The sequence below is a fragment of the Haliotis cracherodii genome, unplaced genomic scaffold (assembly GCF_022045235.1).
Source record: "Haliotis cracherodii isolate W230 unplaced genomic scaffold, xgHalCrac1.p SCAF_19, whole genome shotgun sequence".
Classification (NCBI taxonomy): Eukaryota; Metazoa; Mollusca; class Gastropoda; order Lepetellida; family Haliotidae; genus Haliotis; species Haliotis cracherodii.
In genome coordinates, this window is record NW_027266274.1 from 18,284,530 (window position 1) to 18,310,226 (window position 25,697).

General features: G+C 40.5%; 1 protein-coding gene across 1 annotated transcript in view; it reads right to left on the bottom strand.

The window, feature by feature from the left end:
* LOC139466630 (uncharacterized) overlaps nt 1-22,878 on the bottom strand; it is a 36,296-nt gene extending 13,418 nt beyond the window's left edge. The window contains exons 1-15 of the mRNA XM_071248217.1: nt 22,830-22,878; nt 22,529-22,607; nt 15,037-15,300; nt 14,546-14,746; nt 13,613-13,810; nt 11,016-11,285; nt 10,691-10,888; nt 9,247-9,498; nt 7,772-7,972; nt 6,716-6,889; nt 6,181-6,375; nt 5,569-5,835; nt 4,746-4,931; nt 2,119-2,307; nt 1,407-1,610 (exon numbers count right to left, since the gene is read on the bottom strand). Coding sequence (XP_071104318.1) covers nt 1,407-1,610; nt 2,119-2,307; nt 4,746-4,931; nt 5,569-5,835; nt 6,181-6,375; nt 6,716-6,889; nt 7,772-7,972; nt 9,247-9,498; nt 10,691-10,888; nt 11,016-11,285; nt 13,613-13,810; nt 14,546-14,746; nt 15,037-15,300; nt 22,529-22,607; nt 22,830-22,874 — 2,923 coding nt within the window. The 5' untranslated portion in view covers nt 22,875-22,878. The remainder of the gene's footprint in view (nt 1-1,406; nt 1,611-2,118; nt 2,308-4,745; nt 4,932-5,568; nt 5,836-6,180; nt 6,376-6,715; nt 6,890-7,771; nt 7,973-9,246; nt 9,499-10,690; nt 10,889-11,015; nt 11,286-13,612; nt 13,811-14,545; nt 14,747-15,036; nt 15,301-22,528; nt 22,608-22,829) is intronic.
* Nucleotides 22,879-25,697: the final 2,819 nt, after the last annotated feature.

Here is a 25,697-nt window from a genome sequence, read left to right on the forward strand (position 1 = left end):
ATGTGGGCTTTCATCGTTATTGAATATGTCATGATTGTAATTACTGATCCGTGTTTCATACATTAAACCATCACCAAAGAATGACTTAGCATAACGGTATATTTTGGAGGTACGAGTACATACCAAGTGTGGCTATAAGTGTGAATGTTCGCGAAAGGGAGGGGATTATCAGTGAATTTCGATAAAACAACATTGTCAGTTTAAGAAGAGGTGGTCCGATGATGTTGACATAATAGTGAGAAATTGTGCACTTTGTCCTGAATGCATGAAATCTGACACAGTTGTAGGTAATAACATCCAAATGTTTTTAGATTTGAAGCCACCAAAAAAATTCCACGGAGGAATGAATAATACGTTTATCGACTAGTTGTTTTGATTTGTGTGAAGAAATTATTCATTTGTGTTTCTTCGGCATATCTTTAGGACATGTACCATTAAAAACAAATAACTTTACCAATATTGTGTACACATATGGTAAATAACAGAATATCTACAGAACGATTTTTTTGTTTCTTGAAATAGGCTTGTCCATAGTTTATGTTTTGGTTGCTTTGTGACAAATAATTGTGATCATATTTGCAAAGTGGTGTACGTAAGCAAAGATGGCTTCAATTTATGTAATTAATGCCTGTTTGTCATAAAGTGGGAGGTTTGACACTGAAATTTCAATTATTTGATTCCTTTAGTCGACGGATCAAAATATGGTGAATAATAAATATAAATGTGTGTCCGTCAGACAAATGACAGGCAAAGGAATGGTGTCCTTTAGTGTCTACATTTCCCAACTTTTGGAATACATCTGAGAATACCCCTTGTGCGAATATTTCAAAGAGTGTCACACGACAAGGACCTATTTTGACTTGCACCATATGTTCCCGTGTTTTTTCGGTGAACAAATGACTTGCCTTTACATGCGTTGGAAGGATACGCTCACCTTTTTACAGACACCTGACATCAGAATCATTTCAACTCTCAAATACGATATTTGAAATATAGGATTAAGATTGGACAAGTATTCATGAACGACGACTCCCAAACATGACTTATTATAATCTTGTACATTTAGATAATGTGGGTAAAGGCATGGTATGTAATAAACCGTCTATTCTCATGATCTAAGTTTTTTTATTGTTGAGTTGGTGATGTAACATGACATATATGTGAAAACCACACGCCAGGCTATAGTACAGAAAAGTTGTGTATATTATATTCTGTGAAACCTATACAAAAACACCATATTTACCGAAAAGTTAGCAGTAGAAATATTTTGTGTGACCCAAAGGACAGGGGTAAGGATATCAAATATGGCACGGCTGTGAACCCACGACCGAAGGGTCCTTGCTTGGATAAGGGGACTAAATCTGCGAATGACATTAGACCAAGAAATACATATAACAGCCCCTCACCCGGTGTCACAAACTGACAATCCCCTAGTCCACAGTTCACCACTTTAGATTCATACAGGTGGAGTACACAGGCGCGACCTCCATTCTTCGGTTCCGGATTGGTGCAGTTCCGGTGTCTGTCCGTAGTCCTAGTTGCCCCCTTACCGCAGGTTGCCGAGCAGGATCTGTTGACCCAGGGCACCCATTCAGTCTCACCACCATCAACTGAAATAAGCGGTCAGCATCTTTGAAACGAACATTTCCTAGATGAGAACTACATGTATTAGAGCAGGGGCGGTTGGGTAGCTTAGTGGTTAAAGTGTTCACTCGTCACGCCGAAGAATATATTATTTTGTCCTTCCCCCTAAACTGAGGAATACCTAAATGTAAGATGTCACTGTGAGTTCTGTCTTCTTCTGATCCCTTGGGAGATGTATTGATTTGGACAAAGCAAGGTTCTCAATTCTAAATAGCAGTTTAACTGTTAAAACAAAACTATTTTTTTACAATTTACTGTGTGTCTGTTTATCTACCTGTAAACGCCAATGTACTTGTCTATATTGCTTCAATTACAGGCAACTACACCTTTTTACTTGCTCTTGCATGTCACTGTACCCGCTCATTTGCGCACCTCCACATGTCATTGCACCCGTCTATTTGCACAAATATACATGTCACTGCACCTGTCTATTTGCTAACCTATATCTACTACTCTCAGGTTCTATTCACGTACCTTCACATCCGGGCACTACACACGATGATGTCCGCGTCTCGGAAGACAGCCCTGAACACTGTAGGCCGCCGTTCTGTGGTCGGGGATTAGTGCATGAGCGAGTTCTTTTGTCTGTCTGTGATCCACGATCACAAGAACCGTTGCAAGAGCCCCTGACCCAGTCGCTCCAGAGAGTGTAACTCCCATTCACTGAAATACAGAATAATCGGTTACCTCCGTTATAAGCTCAAATGGCCCAACTGTGATGAAATTTATATGAATGGATCGCTGAAAGTCAATGATGACACCTTGCGAAAAAGAGCAAGCTTGTTCTGCTCTACCGGTAGAAATCGCCGCGTGCGTGCGCGTGTGTGTGTGTGCGTGTGCGTGTGCGTGTGCGTGTGCGTGCGTGTGTTTGTGTGTGTGTATGTGTGGCCGTGCGTGTGTCTGTGCGCGCGCGCGCGCGCGCGTGTGTGTGTGTGTGTGTGTGTGTGTGTGTGTGCGTGTGCGCGTGTGCGTGTGTGTATGTGTGTCCGTGTGTGTGTCTGTGTGCGCGTGTGTGTGCGTGTGCGTGTGTGTGCGTGTGCATGTATGTGGGAGAGTAATGGGCATGCAATGACACGACGTGTGGTGGTAGGTCGTCTTAAACTTGTAACCACACAGGGAGCCCGACACCATCTGGAGCGGGACGATCTAATGATGGCATCACTAGCCTAACCTTTCACAGCACGAGGGGTGTGTGTCCGATGTTCAGGAAATAAACAAATGGTAAATAACATCGAAACAGAGACAAAATGTCTTGTGAGTGACCACCACTCCTTCTTCAAGATTATCTTCCAAAAAATGTGTTGTGATAGTGTAGCCTACCTGTACATGTCACGGTGCACTGTGTTGTGATAGTGTAGCCTACCTGTACATGTCACGGTGCACTGTGTTATGATAGTTTAGCCTACCTGTACATGTTACGGTGCACTGTGTTGTGACAGTTTAGCCCACCTGTACATGTCACGGTGCACTGTGTTGTGGTAGTTTAGCCTACCTGTACATGTCACGATGCACAGTGTTATGATAGTTTAGCCTACCTGTACATGTCACGGTGCACTGTGTTATGATAGTTTAGCCTACCTGTACATGTCACGGTGCACTGTGTTATGATAGTTTAGCCTACCTGTACATGTCACGGTGCACTGTGTTATGATAGTTTAGCCTACCTGTACATGTCACGGTGCACTGTGTTGTTGTGATAGTTTAGCCTACCTGTACATGTCACGGTGCACTGTGTTGTGATAGTGTAGCCTACCTGTACATGTCACGGTGCACTGTGTTGTTGTGATAGTTTAGCCTACCTGTACATGTCACGGTGCACTGTGTTGTTGTGATAGTTTAGCCTACCTGTACATGTCACGGTGCACTGTGTTGTGGTTGCATTTCCTACCTGTACGTGTCACGGTGCACTGTGTTGTGATAGTGTAGCCTACCTGTACATGTCACGGTGCACTGTGTTATGATAGTTTAGCCTACCTGTACATGTCACGGTGCACTGTGTTATGATAGTTTAGCCTACCTGTACATGTCACGGTGCACTGTGTTGTTGTGATAGTTTAGCCTACCTGTACATGTCACGGTGCACTGTGTTGTGGTTGCATTTCCTACCTGTACGTGTCACGGTGTACTGTGTTGTGGTATTTTAGCCTACCTGTACTTGTCACGGTGCACTGTGTTGTGATAGTGTAGCCTACCTGTACATGTCACGGTGCACTGTGTTGTGATAGTTTAGCCTACCTGTACATGTCACGGTGCACTGTGTTGTGGTAGTTTAGCCTACCTGTACATGTCACGGTTCACTGTGTTGTTGTGATAGTTTAGCCTACCTGTACATGTCACGGTGCACTGTGTTGTGGTTGCATTTCCTACCTGTACGTGTCACGGTGTACTGTGTTGTGGTATTTTAGCCTACCTGTACATGTCACGGTGCACTGTGTTGTGATAGTTTAGCCTACCTGTACATGTCACGGTGCACTGTGTTGTGGTAGTTTAGCCTACCTGTACATGTCACGGTTCACTGTGTTATAATAGTTTAACCTACCTGTACATGTCAAGGCGCACAGCGTTGTGATAGTTTAGCCTACCTGTACATGTCACGGTGCACTGTGTTGTGATAGTTTAGCCTACCTGTACATGTCACGGTGCACTGTGTTGTTGTGATAGTTTAGCCTACCTGTACATGTCACGGTGCACTGTGTTGTGATAGTTTAGCCTACCTGTACATGTCACGGTTCACTGTGTTGTGGTAGTTTAGCCTACCTGTGCATGTCACGGTGCACTGTGTTGTGATAGTGTAGCCTACCTGTACATGTCGTGGTTCACTGTGTTGTGATAGTTTAGCCTACCTGTACATGTCACGGTACACTGTGTTGTGATAGTGTAGCCTACCTGTACATGTCGTGGTGAATGGAGTTGTGGTAGTTTAGCCTACCTGTACATGTCACGGTGCACTTTGTTGTGATAGTTTAGCCCACCTGCACATGTCACGGTACACTGTGTTGTGATAGTGTAGCCTACCTGTACATGTCGTGGTGCATGGAGTTGTGGTAGTTTAGCCTACCTGTACATGTCACGGTGCACTTTGTTGTGATAGTTTAGCCTACCTGTACATGTCATGGTGCATGGAGTTGTTCTAGTCTCTGACGTTGGCCCTGAACATGGTTGACTTCCGTTCTGAGGCAAAGGACTGGTGCACGTGCGTCTTCTTGTGTCCGTCGTCATCCCGTCTCCGCACGTCACTGAACACTGACCACTAGTCCACATGCCCCATTCACTGAAGCCGCCATCGGCTGTAACAATTGGCATCAAGCACATGTTCTTATCAATGTAACCGATAAGAGCTAATGTTACACAAATAATTATCAATGTAAGAGCAAACATTATACAGATCCCTGGATTTTGATTGTTTATTAATACCATGGTTCGATATCAGATGTTTGTTTGTTTGTTTGTTAGTTTTTTGCTTAACGCCGTACTCAGCAATATTCCAGCTATATGACTGTGGTATGTAAATAATCGAGTCTAGACTAGACAATCCAGAGATTGATATCATGTACATCTATCCACGCAATGGGGATACAATGACATGCATCAACCAAGTCAGCGAGCCTGACCACCCGATCCTGTTAGTCGCCTCTTACGACAAGCATAGTCGCTTTTTATGGCAGGCATGGGTTACTGAAGACCTATTCCTCCCTGGATCTCCACGTGTCTATCAGGTGATGTAGCCGCTTGTGTCAGTGTAGCAAAGTAGCAGTATAATTCACGGGGTGTACGACGACTGAGGAAGCAAGTACAAACTACAATGGTGTCATACATCGCAGGAAGGTACTACTTGAGTTTCACCTAGGGCCAAGATTCGTATCACGGGATCTTAAAAGCGGAGGTTTTATTATAAAAGGAAGGTAGGTTATTAATAGTCAATACCAGGGGTTGTGGATCGAAGAGTGAGAGCAGCAGTCGTCGTCTCGCCGTTGACGACGAAGGAGTAGTTGCCAACGTCAGACGCCTGTACATTGGAGATTGTCAACCTCTGGGTCCGCCCAATTGATTCGATACGCGTTTTAGTTGAATTGGTAAGTGTGTTGCCATTCTTTTGCCAGTAGCCGACAGCGCTGTTTTGGCTCAAGGTTGCTTCAAAGACAACCGCCCCACCAGGGACCGCAGATTGACTCTGCAGCTGGGACTGAATGGCTGAAGTAGACAGATTTACAGGTACAGTAAACTCCTTTTATAACAAACACGCTTATAACGAACTGACAAATATAATGGACATATCTTTTACTCCCGACCATTTGTTGTATTATTGCTGTATATATGATTATAACGAACTACGGTTATTACAAACTTAAATTAGTGGTCCTTTCGAGTTCGTTATAACCGTAATTTACCGTACAACAACAATTCAAAACCAAATGAATATTCGTACATCTATCACACCTGTTGAAGATTCAACCTTTCTTAAGGGGATCGTGAATAATTTAGTGTTGAAATAATATCTCGTATTTACAAATCTTCTACAGAGCCGTTGTCACTTACCGCCGCACACTGGTAGATTACAATTCTCCTGCGATGTCTGCTGGGTGTCGCCCACACAGTTACTTCCCCCGAACGACGGGGCTGGGTTGGTGCATGTCCGGGTGCGGATGAGTGTCTTCATGACGTCAGGTCCACATGTCTCCGTGCAGGGAGCTGTTGTGGTCCACATGCTCCACTGAGTAAACCCGCCATCAACTTGGCATCAAAGAAGTTGTTAACAGTTAAAACTCATTCAATTATTTATTTTATTTATATGTGCCTCCTTCATGTCTTGACACTTTTATCACATAGATTCTCAGAAAGCCTTGCACGAGTTTACACAACAGTGTTCAGACTACTACTAGGAGTCGAATGATGCTTCAGCTTCGTTTACGAAATTTGTCTTTATGGAATTGTCATAACATTTCTAAAAAATAACTATTTTCTCGTCTCTCTATTTAGTAGAAGTTAAAAAATATAATTCAAAGCATGACAATGCGCATCACGGAATGACATGATTATGTATATTCAAAAGGAATTTACAATGGTCACTTACCTGGACAAAAACTGTCCATACAAATAACTGTCCTGGTCTCCTCTAATGACTGTGTACAGGTGCTGCCGCTGTTGCATGTTCTGCTGCGTATCTGAGTATGGAAGACTGCACGGCCACAGGTAGCGGGGCAGGAGGGATTGCTCCAGTTGCTCCACTCGGACACTCCGCCATCACCTGTGAGAAACAGAAATGTCGAGGTCAAAATACGTCATTGTACTCTGTTGCAGATCAAGACGATGCCTTCAAAAGCAGCTTATGAGGGTTACCTCCCTTTATGGAATCCATAATTGATGTGCTTTGTCAGGCAGACATTTGTCTGTATTCGGTCTGGTAGACCATGAACTCTACATGTTCACCACCTCATTACATTTGTATGTTCAATAGAGAATCTCACCTAAGTGTCTATTGATATGAAATATATCGATCTACACGTGTCGATAAAAATAAAATACTCTTCGGTAAGCCTCGGGGTTTTAAACGTTTATCGACGAGTGTTGATACATTTGATTTCCAAAGACACAAGGGTGATATTCTATTTATCATCCAACAACATTCTTCCTACTTTTTCAGTTTGAAGACAGGAATAAGCAGTGTGAAAAGTACTGCTAACAGCTTCAGTAGCAGAGCCATAAGTGATTTCATTTGATTGTGATGTGATGGTTACCAATGACGTCACAATGGTCTGAAAAGCATCAGATGCAATTTCATTGAAGCGATAACTACAATGTAAATATTGCTTGATCTCACTCAAAGATAGCTCCTGTTGGAGCCAGGTTTGGATGATAAAGACCATTCCTTCTGTCCTGAAGACGAATAGTTGGTACCTGGTATACCTCCCTGTCGCTCTGATGGAACTCAGAGATAATATCAATCTCTTCCACACACCACTAGAACAGTATACCATGTCCCATCTGGTAGTTAAGATTATATGTCGGTACTTGCTCGACACACGTTAACTATTGCCACCCCCTGGGTGATGAAACAAGTTCACTTCTGATAGATACGTGCAGGTTTTGTCTTAAACAGTGGGTGTCAGTCCGTTATTGTTGTACTTACCACAAGTCGACGGTCCACACTCAACTTCATTACTTTGTCCAGGCTGACCAGAGCAGGTAGCTCCACCATTGCTGGGAGCTGGGTTATCACAGGACCTGCTTCTGGTGACGGTGTGTCTGGCTGTAGGGCCACACGTGGCAGGACATGGGGGACTACTCCACTGTGTCCACGCACCCCAGTTTCCGTTTATTGCACCTGAAACTATTTCGGAACTAATCCTTACACAGTGAACTGTATTAATCATTCGCTTTATATGGTGTCAGCAATGTCTCCGAAACACACGTGTACTCGTTTATATTAAGTGTCGCATGAACTAAGACCTATTTTATACCTCACAACCATAATTGCGAAATATGTCCCGTTGTTTATTCTTGGCACAATGAGAGGCCATTGACCCATAGTTACATATAATTACAAAGTATGCATGTTTCTTCCAACTGGCAATGCATGGTTTATGTACACTACTGTCCAGAAGTTGATTCCCCTTACACGCATGGGCAATGCATAACGCAACCCGTGTTCAGTTCAATGTGAAAATGTAGCATGTGCGGTGAACATGAGTGTGCAAAACATGTGTGGACAACATGTAAACTATGGAATATATGTGTCCATAATTGAAGATTGTGTTTATAAAATGATACTCACATTCTATAACATTAAGACGTACAGATGTTGTTAGCGATCATAATAACCTCTGAATTGAGATGGCGAGACTCGAATCTTTCTTGTTGTAAGAGATACCAGATATTTGAGCATAGAATGTTGTTTGAAGAGAGAGTGGGTATATATACATTTGCTATTTCTTAGTTTTTCTATCAACAATTGCTGAAAACAAACTTTAACTCTTTGAAATAAACATGAAATATGTCAAACCTCCTTGGATGCTCAACCCCCACGCGCGTTAGGTCTTACCCAAACACCATAGAGACAATTCCACCACTAAAATAGAATGAACTGCTCCAACCACTTGCGTGAGTGAGTTGGTTTTATAATTGAATTTCCAGATTTAAGGTTACCCTCCACAAGTTGTGAATTCTACACTTTTCATCAAAGTGATTAAACTACTAAGCGAAGTGAAAAGTCGTTATGTTTGAAACGTACACTACAGTGCATCAATCATGTTAGTTGGTAAGTAGGATATAGCGTAAACACGCTGTGATATAGATTCTCAAGTCAGGTAAAATGATTAATCAAAGTGTTCGAATACGTTTCATGCCAGATACATGAGATTGATGTCATCATGCCTCAGTACAAAGATGTGATATACTTATTAATGTTAATTCATATATTTATTGAATACGATGCATAAACTAAAAAAGCATTGCAATATTTCTGTTACCTGACAAATATGCAATTTTCAGTCATGACTGCTCGACTCGCAACAGTTTCAAGGTTTGTAGGTCTCTCGGCGAGACAACCATGTTATCTGACAAGATCACCCATGTATCATCTAGATACTGTAAGCACGTGTGTACCTGTTAACCATGCGGATGTCACGTCCCCACTGACCGTGAGTGTATAACGCCCGGAGTCCGACACTTGAGCATTGCTGATGAAGAAATTATGGTTCTTGCCAGAAGAAGAGATCTGATATCTGGAACCTCCAGTGATTCTGACACCATCACGTTGCCATGCCCCCGCGAGACCTGGCTGGCTCACGATGACCTGCAAGACCACGGCTTGACCGACTGGGACAGATATATTCCTCAGGCCGGATTCAATAGTGCCTTTATATGTGAGAGAAAATGTTCAAGACGAGTGCTCGCATTTGTATGGAGACAATTGTTAAGTATTCAATAGCATATTAAGCATGCTAAAATCTAAATCAATCGATGTAATCCAAGGTAATCGACGATGTTAGATCTCAGCAGATTACTAGCCAACGTCGATTGGCAGAATACCAGTATGGAGACGTTTATCCAAAGAGTTCAATATGTCATGAAGTTCATACAAAAGTTATTCAGGGTGCTCATGATCATATTCATACCTCCAATAATATGTAAGCCACACATAAAAGAACTATTTGATAAGCATTGCTTAGAATTTGACGGAGGGCCTCGTGGACACAGAAAATGCAGAACAACTTCTTTCATATACTGTTATACTGTTACATACTTGCTTTACAACGGAATAAGTATCTCCTCCCAAACATCTCTATATGATATGATAAAGAAGTTGTTACCAATACATTGTGAAATTAAAGAAGCTCCAATCACGTAACTGTCTTTCAAGTTTCATAAATACATCATACAACGCATTACCTTTGACCTGACTAACTCTTTGGTTCAATAACCACGCCATCAAAAGCGAAAGTTGAGTCAAAACTATAAAAGCAAACCAAATAAAGGCCACGAGGTGACACGAGCAATGCTGAAGCTAATGTACATGTCCTGTCATGTCCTGCAGTAGCGAAAATGCAGTGCCCTATTTGCTGTTCCAGCTTAATGTTAAGGGAAAATATATGCTAGTACCAAAAAGCCTTGTCAGTAATCACTCACTCATTGACTCATTGACTCACTGACTCACTGACTCACTCAACGAGAGAAACAAAGAGATCTAGAATAAATGAGAGATGATCCATCCATCATAACTAAGTGGGGAGGATATCATTTCAAGTGAGTCAATTAAAAACGTTTTCGAAATTGGTATTATCAAGAGACGTCATTTAAGCTTAAACAGCGAGTGAAGTATTATTTCGAGATAACAGGATTTATGTTAAGTAGGAAAATGTTGATGCCATATGCCATGTTTTAGGAGAGAGAATACCAGTGTTTTAGTAAAAAAGGATTAACCATATTCCAGCCATTACAAAGCAAGTTCTTCGGTCTAACGAACGAAAGCTTTAACCACTATGCTACCAATAAACTTTAAGTAAAATGCCGTACATAAACAAAACGTCTGAAGTCTTTGTATACATACCACAGGTAGTGGGTCCACACTCTTGAGTATCATTTTGACTGCTTTGACCCGGACAGGAAGCTCCACCATTGCTGGGAGCTGGGCTAGTACAGGTCCTGGATCTGGAGAGGGAGCGTCTGGCTGTAGGACCACACGTGGCAGGACAGGAGGGACCACTCCACTGTGTCCACTGACTCCAGTTCCCGTTTACTGGTGTGTCTAAAGCCATACATGAATGTAAGCATTCAGTACCCAAAACCCATTACAATGCTAACACATCAACATTCTAGTTGTATCGACAAGGACTTGAGCAATCAAATACTATAATACTGAACAAAAGACATACTTGAGCCTTGAACTGTCAACTGGGCTGAGGTCGTCTCTCCATTAGCAGTGAAGGAATACCGCCCAGAGTCGGACACTTGTAGACCAGAGATAAACAGAATCTGAGCATTGCCACTTGTAACAAGCTGATGGTTGGCGTCTGCGGTTATCGTGATACTGTCCTTTGTCCAGACACCCGTGACACCTGACTGAGTAAGGTCCACCTGGAATATCACCTGTCCACCAACGGACTTAGTCACGTCCGACAGTTGCCGTGCAAAGATAGACGTCACTGTAACAACATGATTGTGTATATTAGAAAACATTTTCATCAAACCTATTTCAAATATTTGTTTTCCTGTACATATCTTAGAGGCGTCTTCCATGTCATTGCTGGACATGAGCTGATACGTATATAATCGACGGTTCTTTAAAATAGTCAATGAATCGCATCACAAGTAATTTTTCCTGTGTGTATTTTTTTTAGAGCAACGTCGACACAACTGGCTGCACGGTTTCGAGACCTTATGTACCTCTGCAATTCAGAATTACCAATAATACAATACGTATTTAACATAAGCAGGATAGTAAATTGCATGCTGTAAAGCACAATGCAGTGTTGTCAATACATGTGAAATGTCTTGTACCTGTGTTTATCAATCCTTATCATTATCAGGTAAATACAAATACACGGAATGATGTGGGCGATGTATACATGATCCAAGGTAGGATCCAACGACAGCAATTGCCATGTATGGAAAGTAGGAACGTTGTTTGTCTATTTTCACTGAGTCATCGTCTCGATACAATCACAGAACTGGAAAGGCACAAAACAAAAACCCACAAGGAATGTATAATACACACATTAAAATGCAGCAAGAGCTTTTCTCCATATCGTTTGAATGCAAACTGTAACAACTTGTCTCTGACCTGACCTTCGACGCCTTTGCCAGTCGCATCATCAATGATAAATGTCACCATTAATGTCTCCGCATTTTGGACACAGACATTCACGATTCTCTGTCACGTGACTGTTGTGACACCAGGTGTTTGCGAACCACGTGATCATGTCCTGACCAACTGATGGTCCCGTCAGAGACAATTAGAAAGGCGACTCTGTGTGTTTAAATAAACATGTACTTGGTCGATTGAATGGCAGTATGTCTAATACTATACTAAACAAAAACCGTCAGGGATCATCTATATTTTTGTGGATATTTTTATGAAATTGTGTGCTACGTCTTCACTACAAAATATATCTCCCAAAGTATTTAAGAACTGCCTTCACTTTGTGTGACTTCGGAGGAGTATGAATCTTCACAGAGTGAGGGCCAAACTGTATGAACGTCGGAGCTTGCGACGTCTGTGTTCTCAACATTCTTTACAGGAACATCTGTTGTAGTTTCCTTACGACAAATGTATTCAAATACTACCACGTTTGGATGTGAAAGGTCTGTTAAGAATTACCCCAACATCAAGTACAGAACATTAAAATGGCGGCCACAACAAACGTGGCGGGAGAGAATGATTTCCGAAGTCGCGGTTACATGTGTTCGTCCATTCTCCTACCCAGAGTTCCATGCGACCAGCTTCGCACCTCTGCAACAGGCCAGCGCCATGTAACAAGTCGTCACAAGTCGTGTTACACAGTCCATTCAATATATTGCATTATGTTTTTCATCTGTTTCATTTTTGACAAGTCTACATATCTACACAAATCTATGTTTAAGAATGGTTAACTTTCATTGAGAAAATATCCTAAATCGTGAAAAAATATTTCCATTTGCGTAGTTATCCTATGTTTACATTGGTTGTACGGCTCCACGTGCTGTTATAGGGAGAGCTAGCGATACGGTCACTTTGATGTGTAAATATAGTATTGTTAAGCAAGTCACTGTCGCAGTTGTAGTAGCATATTTATACAATATGCAAAACAATATTTCAAGCGTCCCAAATACTTGCATTAGTCGGTTCTATTCTGATTTCTGAAAAAAGTACGTTTGTTTACAAACAAGAGCAAGTTCGGTCACGTGATATGCCAATTAGCCTATGGCAGCGGTGTTATGCTAAGTCACCACTGCGCCGGAGTGTGGTGTTGTCATCATTTATCAGTTGGTCGTTCATTGAAATGTGATAATAAAGATGTGTCAAATTTATGCCAAGGTAGAATTCATAGAATACTAAAGACTGTATCTGTCAGACCAGACACGGATCGAGTCGACAGACTACTACGGAAGTTTTATGTGCATTTCTTCGTTTTGTTCACAAAGATGGGTTGTAGCAGGGATGTTCGTTAACGGGCATGCAGTCAAACTCTCTGATGTTTCTCAGTGCATGCTAAAACTCGGAGTTCAAAATTAAAGGGTTTAAATGATCAGAAACAACGCTTCTCTATGTGTACGTGACATGGAAATGCGGAACTAGCCCATCATTGTTTAGGTCATTTCAAGAATACGGTCGCGTGAAATACGAATGACGTTAAATTGTGACGTTCATACACTACGAAGGTCAATTACGCGGTCACGTGACTGAGCTCTCGCCAAATGGAAAAGCCGTAAATCATGTAAAATTCACATTAAAAAATTATATGAAGATTATGAAATTATATTTTGTTCATACCACAGGTAGCTGGTCCACACTCTCGAGTTTCACTTTGACTGCTTTGACCGGGACAGGGAGTTCCACCATTGCTGGGAGCTGGGTCAGTACAGGTCCTGGATCTGGAGACGGGGCGTCTGGCTGTAGGACCACACGTGGCAGGACAGGTGGAACCACTCCACTGTGTCCACTGACCCCAATTACCGTTAACTGCAGGGGCTATAATTATAATGAAATCGTCTCTTTTGATAATCCATAACCAGCAGGATGAAATGGTAATGTCACTGTTAACATTCTAGCACCCCACAGGCAGCTTGGTTTGTATACCCCCCAGGGAGCTGAGAATGAAAATCGAGTGCACACTGATCTATCGACCAGTATTAATGTAGCACTTTAAGCACACCTCAGGGTGTGGATCTGGACCAAATATTTACACATTATAACTGTCTCTGGATCAACAAAGAAAATATACGTTATGGAAACAAACTATGCTTTGTAATGTTTGTTTGTTGTTTAACGCCGTGCTCAGCAATATTCCACTTATATGAAGGCGGTCTGTAAATAATTGAGTCTGAACCAGACAATCTGGTGATTGACATCATGAGCATCGATCCACGCAATTGGGATCGATGACATGCATCAACCAAATCAGCGAGTCTAACCACCCGATCCCGTTAAGACAAGCATAGTCGTCTTTTACCCAAGCATGGATACAAACTATGTTCTATGTAAACCTATAAAATGTTCTTAATGACTCTTAAACATTTCATGACGGTTCCCGGATTTGCCACAGAAGTGTCCTAGGCAATGTGAGCCTTCCAGAACAAACAACCATGTTAAATGCAGTAATACATGCTTTGGAATAAGTGAGTGGATTTATGCCACATGGAGCAGCATCTTGGTTATTTCAAGTGGGAGGAGCATCCAAACTGAAAAAGCCTGATGTGTACATACCACAGGTAGTGGGTCCACACTCTTGAGTATCACTTTGACTGCTTTGACCCGGACAGGAAGCTCCACCACTGCTGGGAGCTGGGTTAGTACAGGTCCTGGATCTGTAGACGGGGCCTCTGGCTGTAGGACCGCACGTGGCAGGACAGGAGGGACTACTCCACTGTGTCCACTCCCCCCAGTTCCCGTCCACTGGACCTGAAGCTATACAGACAGGCATCCTTACACAGAGAGGTGTATGCTATATATATATAGTTTAAAAGAGGTAAAGTTTAAAGTTGTACATAATATAACTGGATATATCTGCCCTTATTCATGTTCATTCACACTATGACTGTGCTCGATGTCGATTGGAGAGTCGTGAGTGACCGTCCCCTATACAACATAGAATGGGAAACAGGACAGCATGACATGAACCAAAGAACAATAGGTTATTTTATGTCATAATCTGACAGAGTTATTGTTTGTGTCGGTGACTCTGCTACATCACCGACCTCCTCCCACTGTGAGGTAGGCTGACGTGGACCGGCCCTGTATAGTGTAGGTATATCTTCCACCGTCAGATGCCACGACGCCAAATACGAACAGCTGGCGATATAGGCCAGTGACGGTAATCATCAGTTTGCCTTGTACAGGTGAGAGTGGGGTGCCATCCTTGGACCACTCTCCGTCTCCCGTGACTCCAGCAACGACTTCAACGTCGAAATACGAAGACCCTCCAGGCGCAGCCGTGACATTTTTCATGGTGAGCTGAAAAACTGGAAAACATTCGTTCGTTAGGAATGTTATTGTTTATTCAACTCTTGCCATTAAATACAATTATGAGATAAATAGCAGCTTCTCGTGACAATGTCTACATCACTCGTGTAGTGACTCATGATAAAGTGAATAATCATAAACTCATCAGAACAGATGTTATGACGTCAACGGCATGATATTATTGACTAGGAGTATTTCCGCAAACACCTGATATCGTCACTCATAAACACATGCTCATGATAAAGTGGGAATCGTGCAGTGTAGTCTATTTAGCAGAGATTTCTTATGGAAAGGGTTTTGTCGCTGTTATTCACTGAACACATTCGTTCCAAATAGCGGTCACAAAAATAAAAACATTTGTTAAGATGTATCATAATTAAAACGACTACTCATATTTTAATTTGTTTGGACAACTTCTTCCAAGGCATTATCAAAGTTGTTCTGACCTTATTTCGGAGTGAAGTCCTCTCGTTTAAGAATACATTTCCCCACGTCGCATATGGTTTGACCATCCTGCAGGCCTGTAGGCTAGACCAAACTACTGAATCTTTAGTTTCCTTAGTGCTGCCGTTAACTTGAACAGGCGGGTTTTGCAAAGCATGCTACCACAGGGATAAATTCTGTATGGTTTGGAATTAAGAAGGTCAATTTAAACATCTTAGATACAAAGAGTTTCTCTGTATATAAACGTCCATACCGAAAACAGTTCTACACAGTCGATCTTTGTTCAAGAAGATCGATACTATATTTCGCTTATATTGAATATGGACTAACAAAGCCACAATATCATGATCGCTTTATGGAAACGGTTCCAGTTCACTCTGCTTCCGACATGTGACTTTTAAATATCGGCGAACATTTATCTTATAGTCGCACTTCACGCCAAATAGAATCTGTTTCGTCAGATAATCAAGACTAGTTGTGCTTATGCAGTGAGAGAGTGAGTGAGTGAGTGCGTGCGGAAGTGTGTGCGTGTGTGTGTGCGGAAGTGCGTGCGTGAGTGAATGAGTGAGTGAGTGAGTGAGTGAGTGAGTTAGTGAGTGAGTGAGGGGTTGAGGGAGGTAGGGAGGGAGCGAGGGAGGGAGGGTTGGTGGATTGGCGGAGCGGAATGGAGTGGAGTGAGTGAGTTGGGTTTGACACAGCTAGAGTTGGTACTTCAGTATATCACGGAGTGTCACACTGTGCGTCAGGAGACGCAACAGTAAGACAAGCAAGGGAAATAGTGACATGCCCTTTCCATGAGTGCCAACAGTGAGACAAGCATGGGTACTGGTGACGTACCCTATCCATGAGTGCTAGCAATGAGACAAGCATGGGTACTGGTGACATACCCTATCCATGAGTACTAGCAATGAGACAAGCATGGGTGCTGGTGACATACCATATCCATGAGTGTCAACAATGAGACAAGCAAGAGTACTGGTGACGAACTCTATCAATGAGTCCAAACAATGAGACAAGCAAGGGTACTGTTGAGATACTCTATCCAGGCGAACAAAAAATGAGACAAGCAAGGGAACTAGTGACATACTCCCTCCAGGAGTCCCAACAATGAGACATGCAAGGGTACTGGTGACATACTCTGTTCATGAGTCCAAACAATGAGACAAGCCTGGGTACTTGTGACATACTCTTTCTAGGAGTACCAACAATGAGACAAGCAAGGGAACTGGTGACGTGACGTACTCTGTTGATGAGTCCCAGAAATGAGACAAGCACGGGTACTGCTGATATACTCTATCCAGGAACCCGAGCAATGAGACAACTAATGGAGCTGGTTACGTAGTCTGCTCATGAGATCCAACAATGAGGCAAGCCTAGGTACTGTGACGTAGTCTGTTCATGAGATCCAACAATGAGGCAAGCCTAGGTACTGTGACGTAGTCTGTTCATGAGATCCAACAATGAGGCAAGCCTAGGTACTGTGACGTAGTCTGCTCATGAGATCCAACAATGAGGCAAGCCTAGGTACTGTGACGTAGTCTGCTCATGAGATCCAACAATGACACAAGACTGGGAACTGGGAACCTGCTCTGTCCCAAAATCCCAACTGGGAACCTCTTACCGTCTATCAAAGCAGTTTCGTGAGCTCCATGTGATATTGCGTCGTTAAATTTCAGGAGATATACATAGCGGTTAATAGCTCCCCGTCCCTTTGAGGCATGCATTGTGAGGTCGGGCTGACTCTGTATCTCACGGAAGTAGGGGGATGTACATGAAACAGTTTTAATTACACACAATGACATGTGAATGACGGGTGCTACTGGTAGAGCAGGACAAGCTCACCCTGTCTGTTCATGAACACCCGGTGTCATTACTGTTTGTTTTTGTGTGTGTTGTTTAACGCCGCACAGACAAACCAGTGATTGGCACCATGAGCATCGATCCACGCAATTGGGATACGATGACATACCAACCAAGTCAGCGAACCTGATCACCCGATCCCGTTCGTCGCCTTTTACGACAATCATAGTCGCCTTTTACAGTGAGCATGGGTTGCTGAAGACCTATTTTTCCCCGGATCTTTACGGGTAGGTGTCATCACTGATTTCCTGTGATCCAATTTAATTTACATCACTATTTTGTCTGTGACGCCCAATAGAATCTGTTTCGGCAGATATTCGACATTGTTTGGAAATTACCAATGATATGTTCAGATCATTTGCTTACGTTTTTGTAAGAGAATCAGACAATCGAATGATTTGATATACTTATTTCACACGTGCTCTACAAGGACCATATAACTTGTCGAGCAAGGATCAAAACATTACCTCAACAATTAATGAAATAATGCCTTATTATACTTTAATGGGTCATTGGAACAACTTGCAGATGTAAAAGCCAAGCTTGCTTTTTTGAAGCATGTTAAATCATAAGTATTATAAGGTTTTTATAAGGTATTATAAGTATTATGATTATAAGAGAAGGTTGAAAAATATTTATCAATATGTTAAATTGTCCGTGTTGTGTTAAGCTACAGCCTCTTGAGTGACTGTACAAGTGAAGTGAAGGTCAATTACTGGGTGCCTCACAACATGGTCAACTGGGCATTACTTTATACAGAACTGTTATGCAGCTACACCATAGATTGTGTGAGTGGGTGGGTTTAGCATTTATTTCAGTCATATCATGCTGTGTTAGTTTAATACGGGAAGAAAGTCTGGGGTGTTACGGGTATTAGACCACGGACATGGGTATAATGCTGACACACCAAGGTCAATAATGAGGGCGATTATAGGATTCGAACCCACTCTGCACAACGAAGTTTGGAGCCTGAAAACATAGGCCAAACCGCCTTAATCATGCACACGGGTCGATCAATGATTCATTAATAGTAAGCTACATAGTGTACAGATTTGTGCAGTTCCACAACCATGTGATGAAAACAATAAGCAAGGCTCAATGGCTCGGCTTGAAAGTAGCATTCGTGATCGTTGTGATATTTGAATATTTTACATGTACCACATCCAAGACCAATCTGGGATTCGAACTCAAGATCATATGTTTCTAGCATGCATAAGGACGCATTTGGGCGCACCCGTGCCCCGCAGAAATGACTGTATGTAAACTGGCCCATGCCTACTCGTACTGAGCTACGAGATATGAAAATACTGAACTAACAAGGTCATCTGTTGAGATAATATCTGCCTAGCTGTGGACTGTGTCTTTGGAAATAATATTGTGTTATTAAGCGAAATTCTTACTTATATATTACAACATTATGGTTTTTTTTAAGTTAAGCTTATTTTGTTATATTTTAGATACGTCAGAGGGTAAAATTACTTCATTCGGACTGGCCACGTGAAGATTCGGGTTAGATAATATTCTCAGCAACCCATGCTTGCGTAAAAAGGTGACCATGCTTGTCGTAAAAGGCGACTAACGGGATCGGATACAATGAGTGTATTGTCTGTTTCTGATGAACGACCTATTAACCGAACTGAAGATGAGCCGTGTTAAACGTCAATGCCAATTTTCATCTTAGTTTGTCACTTGAATAACTTTTCATGATATTGTATGGAAAAATGCATTAATACAACGAAATCGAAAAGATATGCACAAAATGTATAAGTTTTTCAATGTTTAAGTGTTTAACTAATATTCATAACGTTCAGATTCGGCTTGATAATAATGAACACGAATACAGTATGTACTACAGTAAACCCTTACACTTATGGTATGTTGACAATACTAATGGCGATGATGATTTATAATTATGTTTGTTATAGTTGGGTATAAACTAGTTTTTTAAAGGATCTAAGGGTTCCGACCCCTTACAAGAAGTTCCAAACTATTTCTTCACACATCTTCATCGCACCTTGTTATCATAGTCAGGTATACAGAAACAGACATTTTCTACAAAATTAACATTATAATTTTGGGGATAAAGATGTTGAAGGCTTTATCTGTGTGTATTTCTCGAGCACCGACTATATTGTACATCGAACCAATAAGGCAACCATTCATCTTTGGAAATATAGAAAATTTAAGGGTTTAGCAAACGAGGAATTTTCCTGTTTGGGTTTAAATGTGTGCTCTCTGATGGCTAGGTTTTAGGTTTAAGTCGCGTTTAAGTCGATGTTAAACGTCATATCTAGTGGTAGGCCGAGAGCGTCGAATAGAGATTGAGGTTTTGCTATGTCAGTCACATGTAAACTCTGTATTGTGTTATGTGTGTTTATCAGACGTGAAAATATGTTGCTATCTGGTGCTAGGCACTAAAGGCATAAGACAAGAACTGGTCGGCCTGGAGTCAGTATGCTGTGTCTGAGTGGGGTATTCACGTTGAACTGTGGGTTGGTATCTCAGCGGGTTAGCACAATAAAACCGGCATTAGTCCGGACTAGTACAAGCACACACACACACGTCACTTAATAGTGGTAGATGGGCCTTTTCCGTGATCAGATATCAGTTTGCTATATCCGTTAGTTCGCTGTAACAGTTCGTTGTATCCGTTTGATCGCTCTATCTGTGTTCTACTGTACTTAATTTGGATAAATAATATAGTATCACACACATACACAAACACACACACACACACACAAACTCACACGTGTTTGCTAGTCGTTATAATTAAATAAGTGTATGACGCAACGTTAAACCCCATTTCACATCAACTGCAAACATCCCTCTCTATATTCTTCTGATGTGTGACATCATTTGATTCCATGCATGAAGATGATCCAGCAATGTAAATGGTATATACAAAAACGCAGTTAATTCATTTATGTAGATAGATCTACAATGTAAAAGATATAAATTGTGTCCAAATACAATTAAATTGACTTTTGTTATATTAATGATAATATTATGAACAAAAGTTCTGATTTTCTGAAAAGTGAATTCAGAAAAATCTTGATACATGGCCCTATATCTGTACATGTATATGCACGTGCACATGCTATTTTCTGTAAATAATATCTGGCTTCATTATATGTATATCGGGTATGTACATATGGTGGTTCTCAAATGATATGTACCTTTTATCAATGAATATGTATGTGCATATGGTGCTTTTCAAAATGATATGTACCTTTTATATATGTCTATTATGTGCACATGGTTGATCTGAAAATGATATTTATCTTTTATGTATGCATATGTATGAGGATATGATTGTTCTGAATATGATATGAATCTTTTATATATGTATATGTATGAGCATATGGTTGTTCTGAAAATGATATGAATCTTTTCTATATGTATGTGCATATGGTTCTCAAAATGATATGTACCTGTTATATATATATGAGTGTAAATGTAAATGTAGGACCATATGGTTGATCTGAAAATATGAACCTTTCATATATGTCTATTATATGCATATGGTTGTTCTGAAATTGATATGTACCTTTTATATGTGTATATGTATGTGCATATGTTTTTTTTTCTGAAAATGATATCGATCTTTTATATGCGTCTCTTGTGTGCATATGGTTGTTCTGAAAATGGTATATACATTTCATATATGAATATGTATGAGGATATCGTTTTCTAAAAATGATATGTATCTGTTATATCTGTATGTATGTGCATATGGTTGTTCTGAAAATGGTATCTACCTTATATATTTGTCGATTGCGGGCATATGGTTGTTCTGAAAATGATATGTATCTTTTATATATGTATATGTATGTGCATATGGTTGTTCTGAAAATGATGTGCAGCTTTGATATGTGTTTCTCATGTGCATATGGTTGTTCTTAAAATGATATGTTCCTTTCGTACATGTATGAGCATATGGTTGTTCAGAAAATGATATCTACCTTTAATATATGTCTATTATGTGCATATTGCTGTTCTGAAAATGATATCTATCTTTTATATGTGTATGTGCATATGATTGTTCTGAAAATGATATGAACCTTTTATATGTGTCTCTTATGTGCATATGGTTGTTCTGAAAATGATATTTATATTTCATATATGCATATGTATGAGCATATGGTTTGCTAAAAACGATATGTACCTGTTATATCTGTATATGTATGTGCATTTGGTTGTTCTGGAAATGATCTGTACCTTTTATATATGTACATGTGCGTGCATATGTTTTTTTCTGAAAATGGTATCTATCTTTTATATTTGTCGATTGCTTGCATATGGTTGTTCTGAAATGATATCGATATCTATCTTTAATTTATTTGTATATGTATGTGCATATGGTTGTTTTGAAAATGATATGTATCTTTTATATCTCTATATGTATGTGCTTATGGTTGTTCTGAAAATATGTACAATATATATAAATATGTATATGTATATGTATGAGCATATGGTTATTCTGAAAATGATATGCACCTTTGATATGTGTTTATCATGTGCATATGGTTGTTCTGAAAATGATATATATATCTTTTACATGTGTATGTGCATAGGGTTGTTCTGAAAATGATATGTACCTTTCACATATGTATGAGCGTATGGTTGTTCTGAAAATTTTATGTGCCTTTTATATATGTATATGTATAGGCATAAGGTTGTTCTGAAAATGATACACACATATGTATCAATAATGTATACCCTTAGCAGTGTGTGTGTGTGTGTGTGTGTGTGTGTGTGTGTGTGAGTGAGTGTGTGTGTGTGTGTGTGTGAGTGTGTGTGTGTGTGTGTGTGTGTGTGTGTGTGTGTGTGTGTGTGTGTGTGTGTGTGTGTGTGTGTGTGTGTGTGTGTGTGTGTGTGTGTGTGTGTGTGTGTGTGCATGTAACTACTTCCAAATCATCTTACCTTCTTGTTGATATGTGGACGGTAAGTTGATAAACATTAGTATCCCTGGTATAATCAGGTATCTCAATGGCGACGCCATCTGAACAAAAAGGCATGTATTAACAACAGGCAAACCATGATTTCAATCAACAGACACATATACCTGTTCATATGTAACAGAGCAGAGATTTGTAGCATATCATTAAACTCTATATGAAAACAAAGTCACGATAGTAAAGGTTAAGATGTTCGGTTTATGAATAAAACACATAGTAGTTTTAGTACATAATACAATAGTACTAAAAACAATTTTAGTCTTTACCAGAAAAAACACCTGAACCAGGAAGTGGAAAACCTGCGTAACCATCGAAACTAGCTCTGTGAGTGTAGTTCCATTCACAATATAGACAGGATCACACCCAACATTGATATGTTGTGACCGGTTGGAGGGAGTTCCTCTTGGCCTCACCCTTCCAGCAAGTCACTGGTCCCACACCCCACGTGATTGTGAAATAAGCTCCGGGCCTATTGTACATTGGACCGCCACACGCGCATGTTGACGACACGTCCCTATTATGTCCGCTTCGCCTACAACAGCCTACCCAAGCTGCTGTAGGCTGATTTGTCGGGTAGGGCATGTTATGCGGTGCGTGGATAAATTCTATACCTTTTTGATACAGTCCGGTAAGAAAAGGATTTGAAAGCAGATTGGATTCCTATCAATCGTGTGTATTGATTAAGTGGAATCGGATATTAACTTCTTGCTGAAATTATAAAGAGAAATCACGTATGTGTTCATGTACCCGAACTTGACTAGGTAGAACATAAATGTGTGAGAAACTACAAGTAACGAAGCTCAGGATCAATTAATATATTCAGATATGTTGTTTCATTACCTTGCTACGAATGCCGTCACTGACGAGCTTTTCCTCCATTGTGTCGACAACCACACACCCGTCAGCTGTTATCAGCGCGGTTGGACCAACACGCCTTTTGTCGCCAAACCAGACAAACAACTTCGTTCTATCATATACCTTCGTGCATGCATTGATAGTTTTTGTAGTGCATGACCTCAAGGGGCAGGAAGTGGTGAATGAGGGATATGACATGTCTGTGTACGCTAAGTAATCAACAGATAGCTGTAGTCCTCGTAACTTACAGTGTGCAGATAGGTTCCAAACAGAAAATGTCAGATATTGGGTTATATCACGTGGTTACATGACTACAGATCGCCTTAATATATATTATGTGTTGAGTCTTTGTTACGACGTAAATTGTAATAACGCGGTTTATTTTAATAAACTGGGGTAAAATGTAATAACACTGCAGTAAAGTGTAATACTGCGGTCAATTGTAATAACTTAAACCGCGGTCAATTGTAATGAAACTGCGGCAAATTGTAATAACTTAAACCGCGGTAAATTGTAATGAAACTGCGGCAAATTGTAATAACCACTGGGGTTAATTGTAACAAAACATTTTAACTGGCAAATGTACAAAGAAACATGCATGAAGTTTTAATTGAGCGACTAGGCTGTTTGGAAATCAAAATCGGGACTTTGAAACGACTGATTGATCAATACTAATGTACATTAAATTCATGGTATTTGTATTTACTCAGAACACTTATTCGGATTCCAGTGTTTGTTCGACCTTAACCAGATCAATTCCAACCTCCAGCATGCTTAAGGAAATCGATAAAAGCGATTTGGCTTCAATTTCTATCATTCCTCCTGAAAGACAGGTGCGACAAACTGTAACAAACTGTGGCACATTGTAATACCAAGTGCAGTAAATTGTAATAACATTTCTTAATCCTTCAACCTGTGAAGATCCGGGTTAGAATAGGTCTTCAGCAACCCATGCCTGCCGTAAAAGGCGACTATGCTTGTCGTAAAAGGCGAGTAGCGGAATCTAGTGGTCAGGCTCGCTGACTTGGTTGATGCATGTCATCGATCCGAATTGCTAGGATCGATGTTCATGCTGTCAATCACTGGATTGTCTTGTCCAGACTCGATTATTTGCAGACCGCCGATTTGCAGACCGTGATAACATCTTCCGATTTCAAACTGAATTCGAGTTCAAGTGTTTCTTCGACCTTAAAATGATCAATTCCAACCTCCAGTATATTTAATGAAATAAGAAGCGATTGTGTTTCAACATCCAGCGTCCTCCCGGTTTAGAGGCGCGCAGCTGCGGCTTTTTGTAAATAAAACTGTTTTGAAAATTACATGTCTGTTGTTATATATCATATTTATTATTCTGTTATTATCATTTGTTGAAATGCCAGTATGATGAATTGTCCGAGTGGGGAAATGTCCTCCACTCGCGATCAACACTTCATAATTAAGCAAAGATATCTATATACTGGAAGAGAAATTTGTTTTCTCTCCATACCGGACATTAAAGACAGATAACTACATAGAAAACTAATATACTCTCAAATCTGCCTAACATTGCCCACTCTTCTCATTTGTAATTACATTTGTGAAAACAGAAGTAATAATATATGCACGATTTTTCAATACACATTCAAGAGCGATGCAATTATTATTTGTTTAATAACATGAGCTTTTAGTGATGCCATATACAATTATGTATGTTGAATTAGTGGCCTTTATCACAAAGTGTTACAATCGAGAGACATTGTTATTTTGTTCCATCACAGCTCTTCTCGCTTCTGCAGATTTATATACATTGCAAGATTCTTTAAAATGTCTCCATGTTTATTGGACATGAGGGTATAACATTTATGTATTGAAGGATTGACACAGATTTTTGCTGGTATATAATACTTCCTGATGGATTGATTTAGATTACATTTAGATACATTTCAAGACCAAATGAAGTTTTATACATAACATGACTATACGTTTTTAACCGTTTTGGAGGGCGTCATGCCAGTTTTGTTCGTAGGAAGAATTTAGCCGAAATGTAATTCTGAAAGAAATGTTAGAACAGATTGATGTTCCCAAATATAGCCCAAACCAGAGCAGTGCTTAAATTTAGATACCCAGTTGATCTTTCCGTTATTTGCAGATAACAACGCCTTATTGTAACATTTTTTTAACATAGCGTTTTTCAGGAAAATTTACAACTCGTCACCAGTATTTCACAGCACTTTTTTAAGCATATTATATACCTAAGGGATATCTGACAAATTCTCCCCTTACCATATGACTTGGAGTTG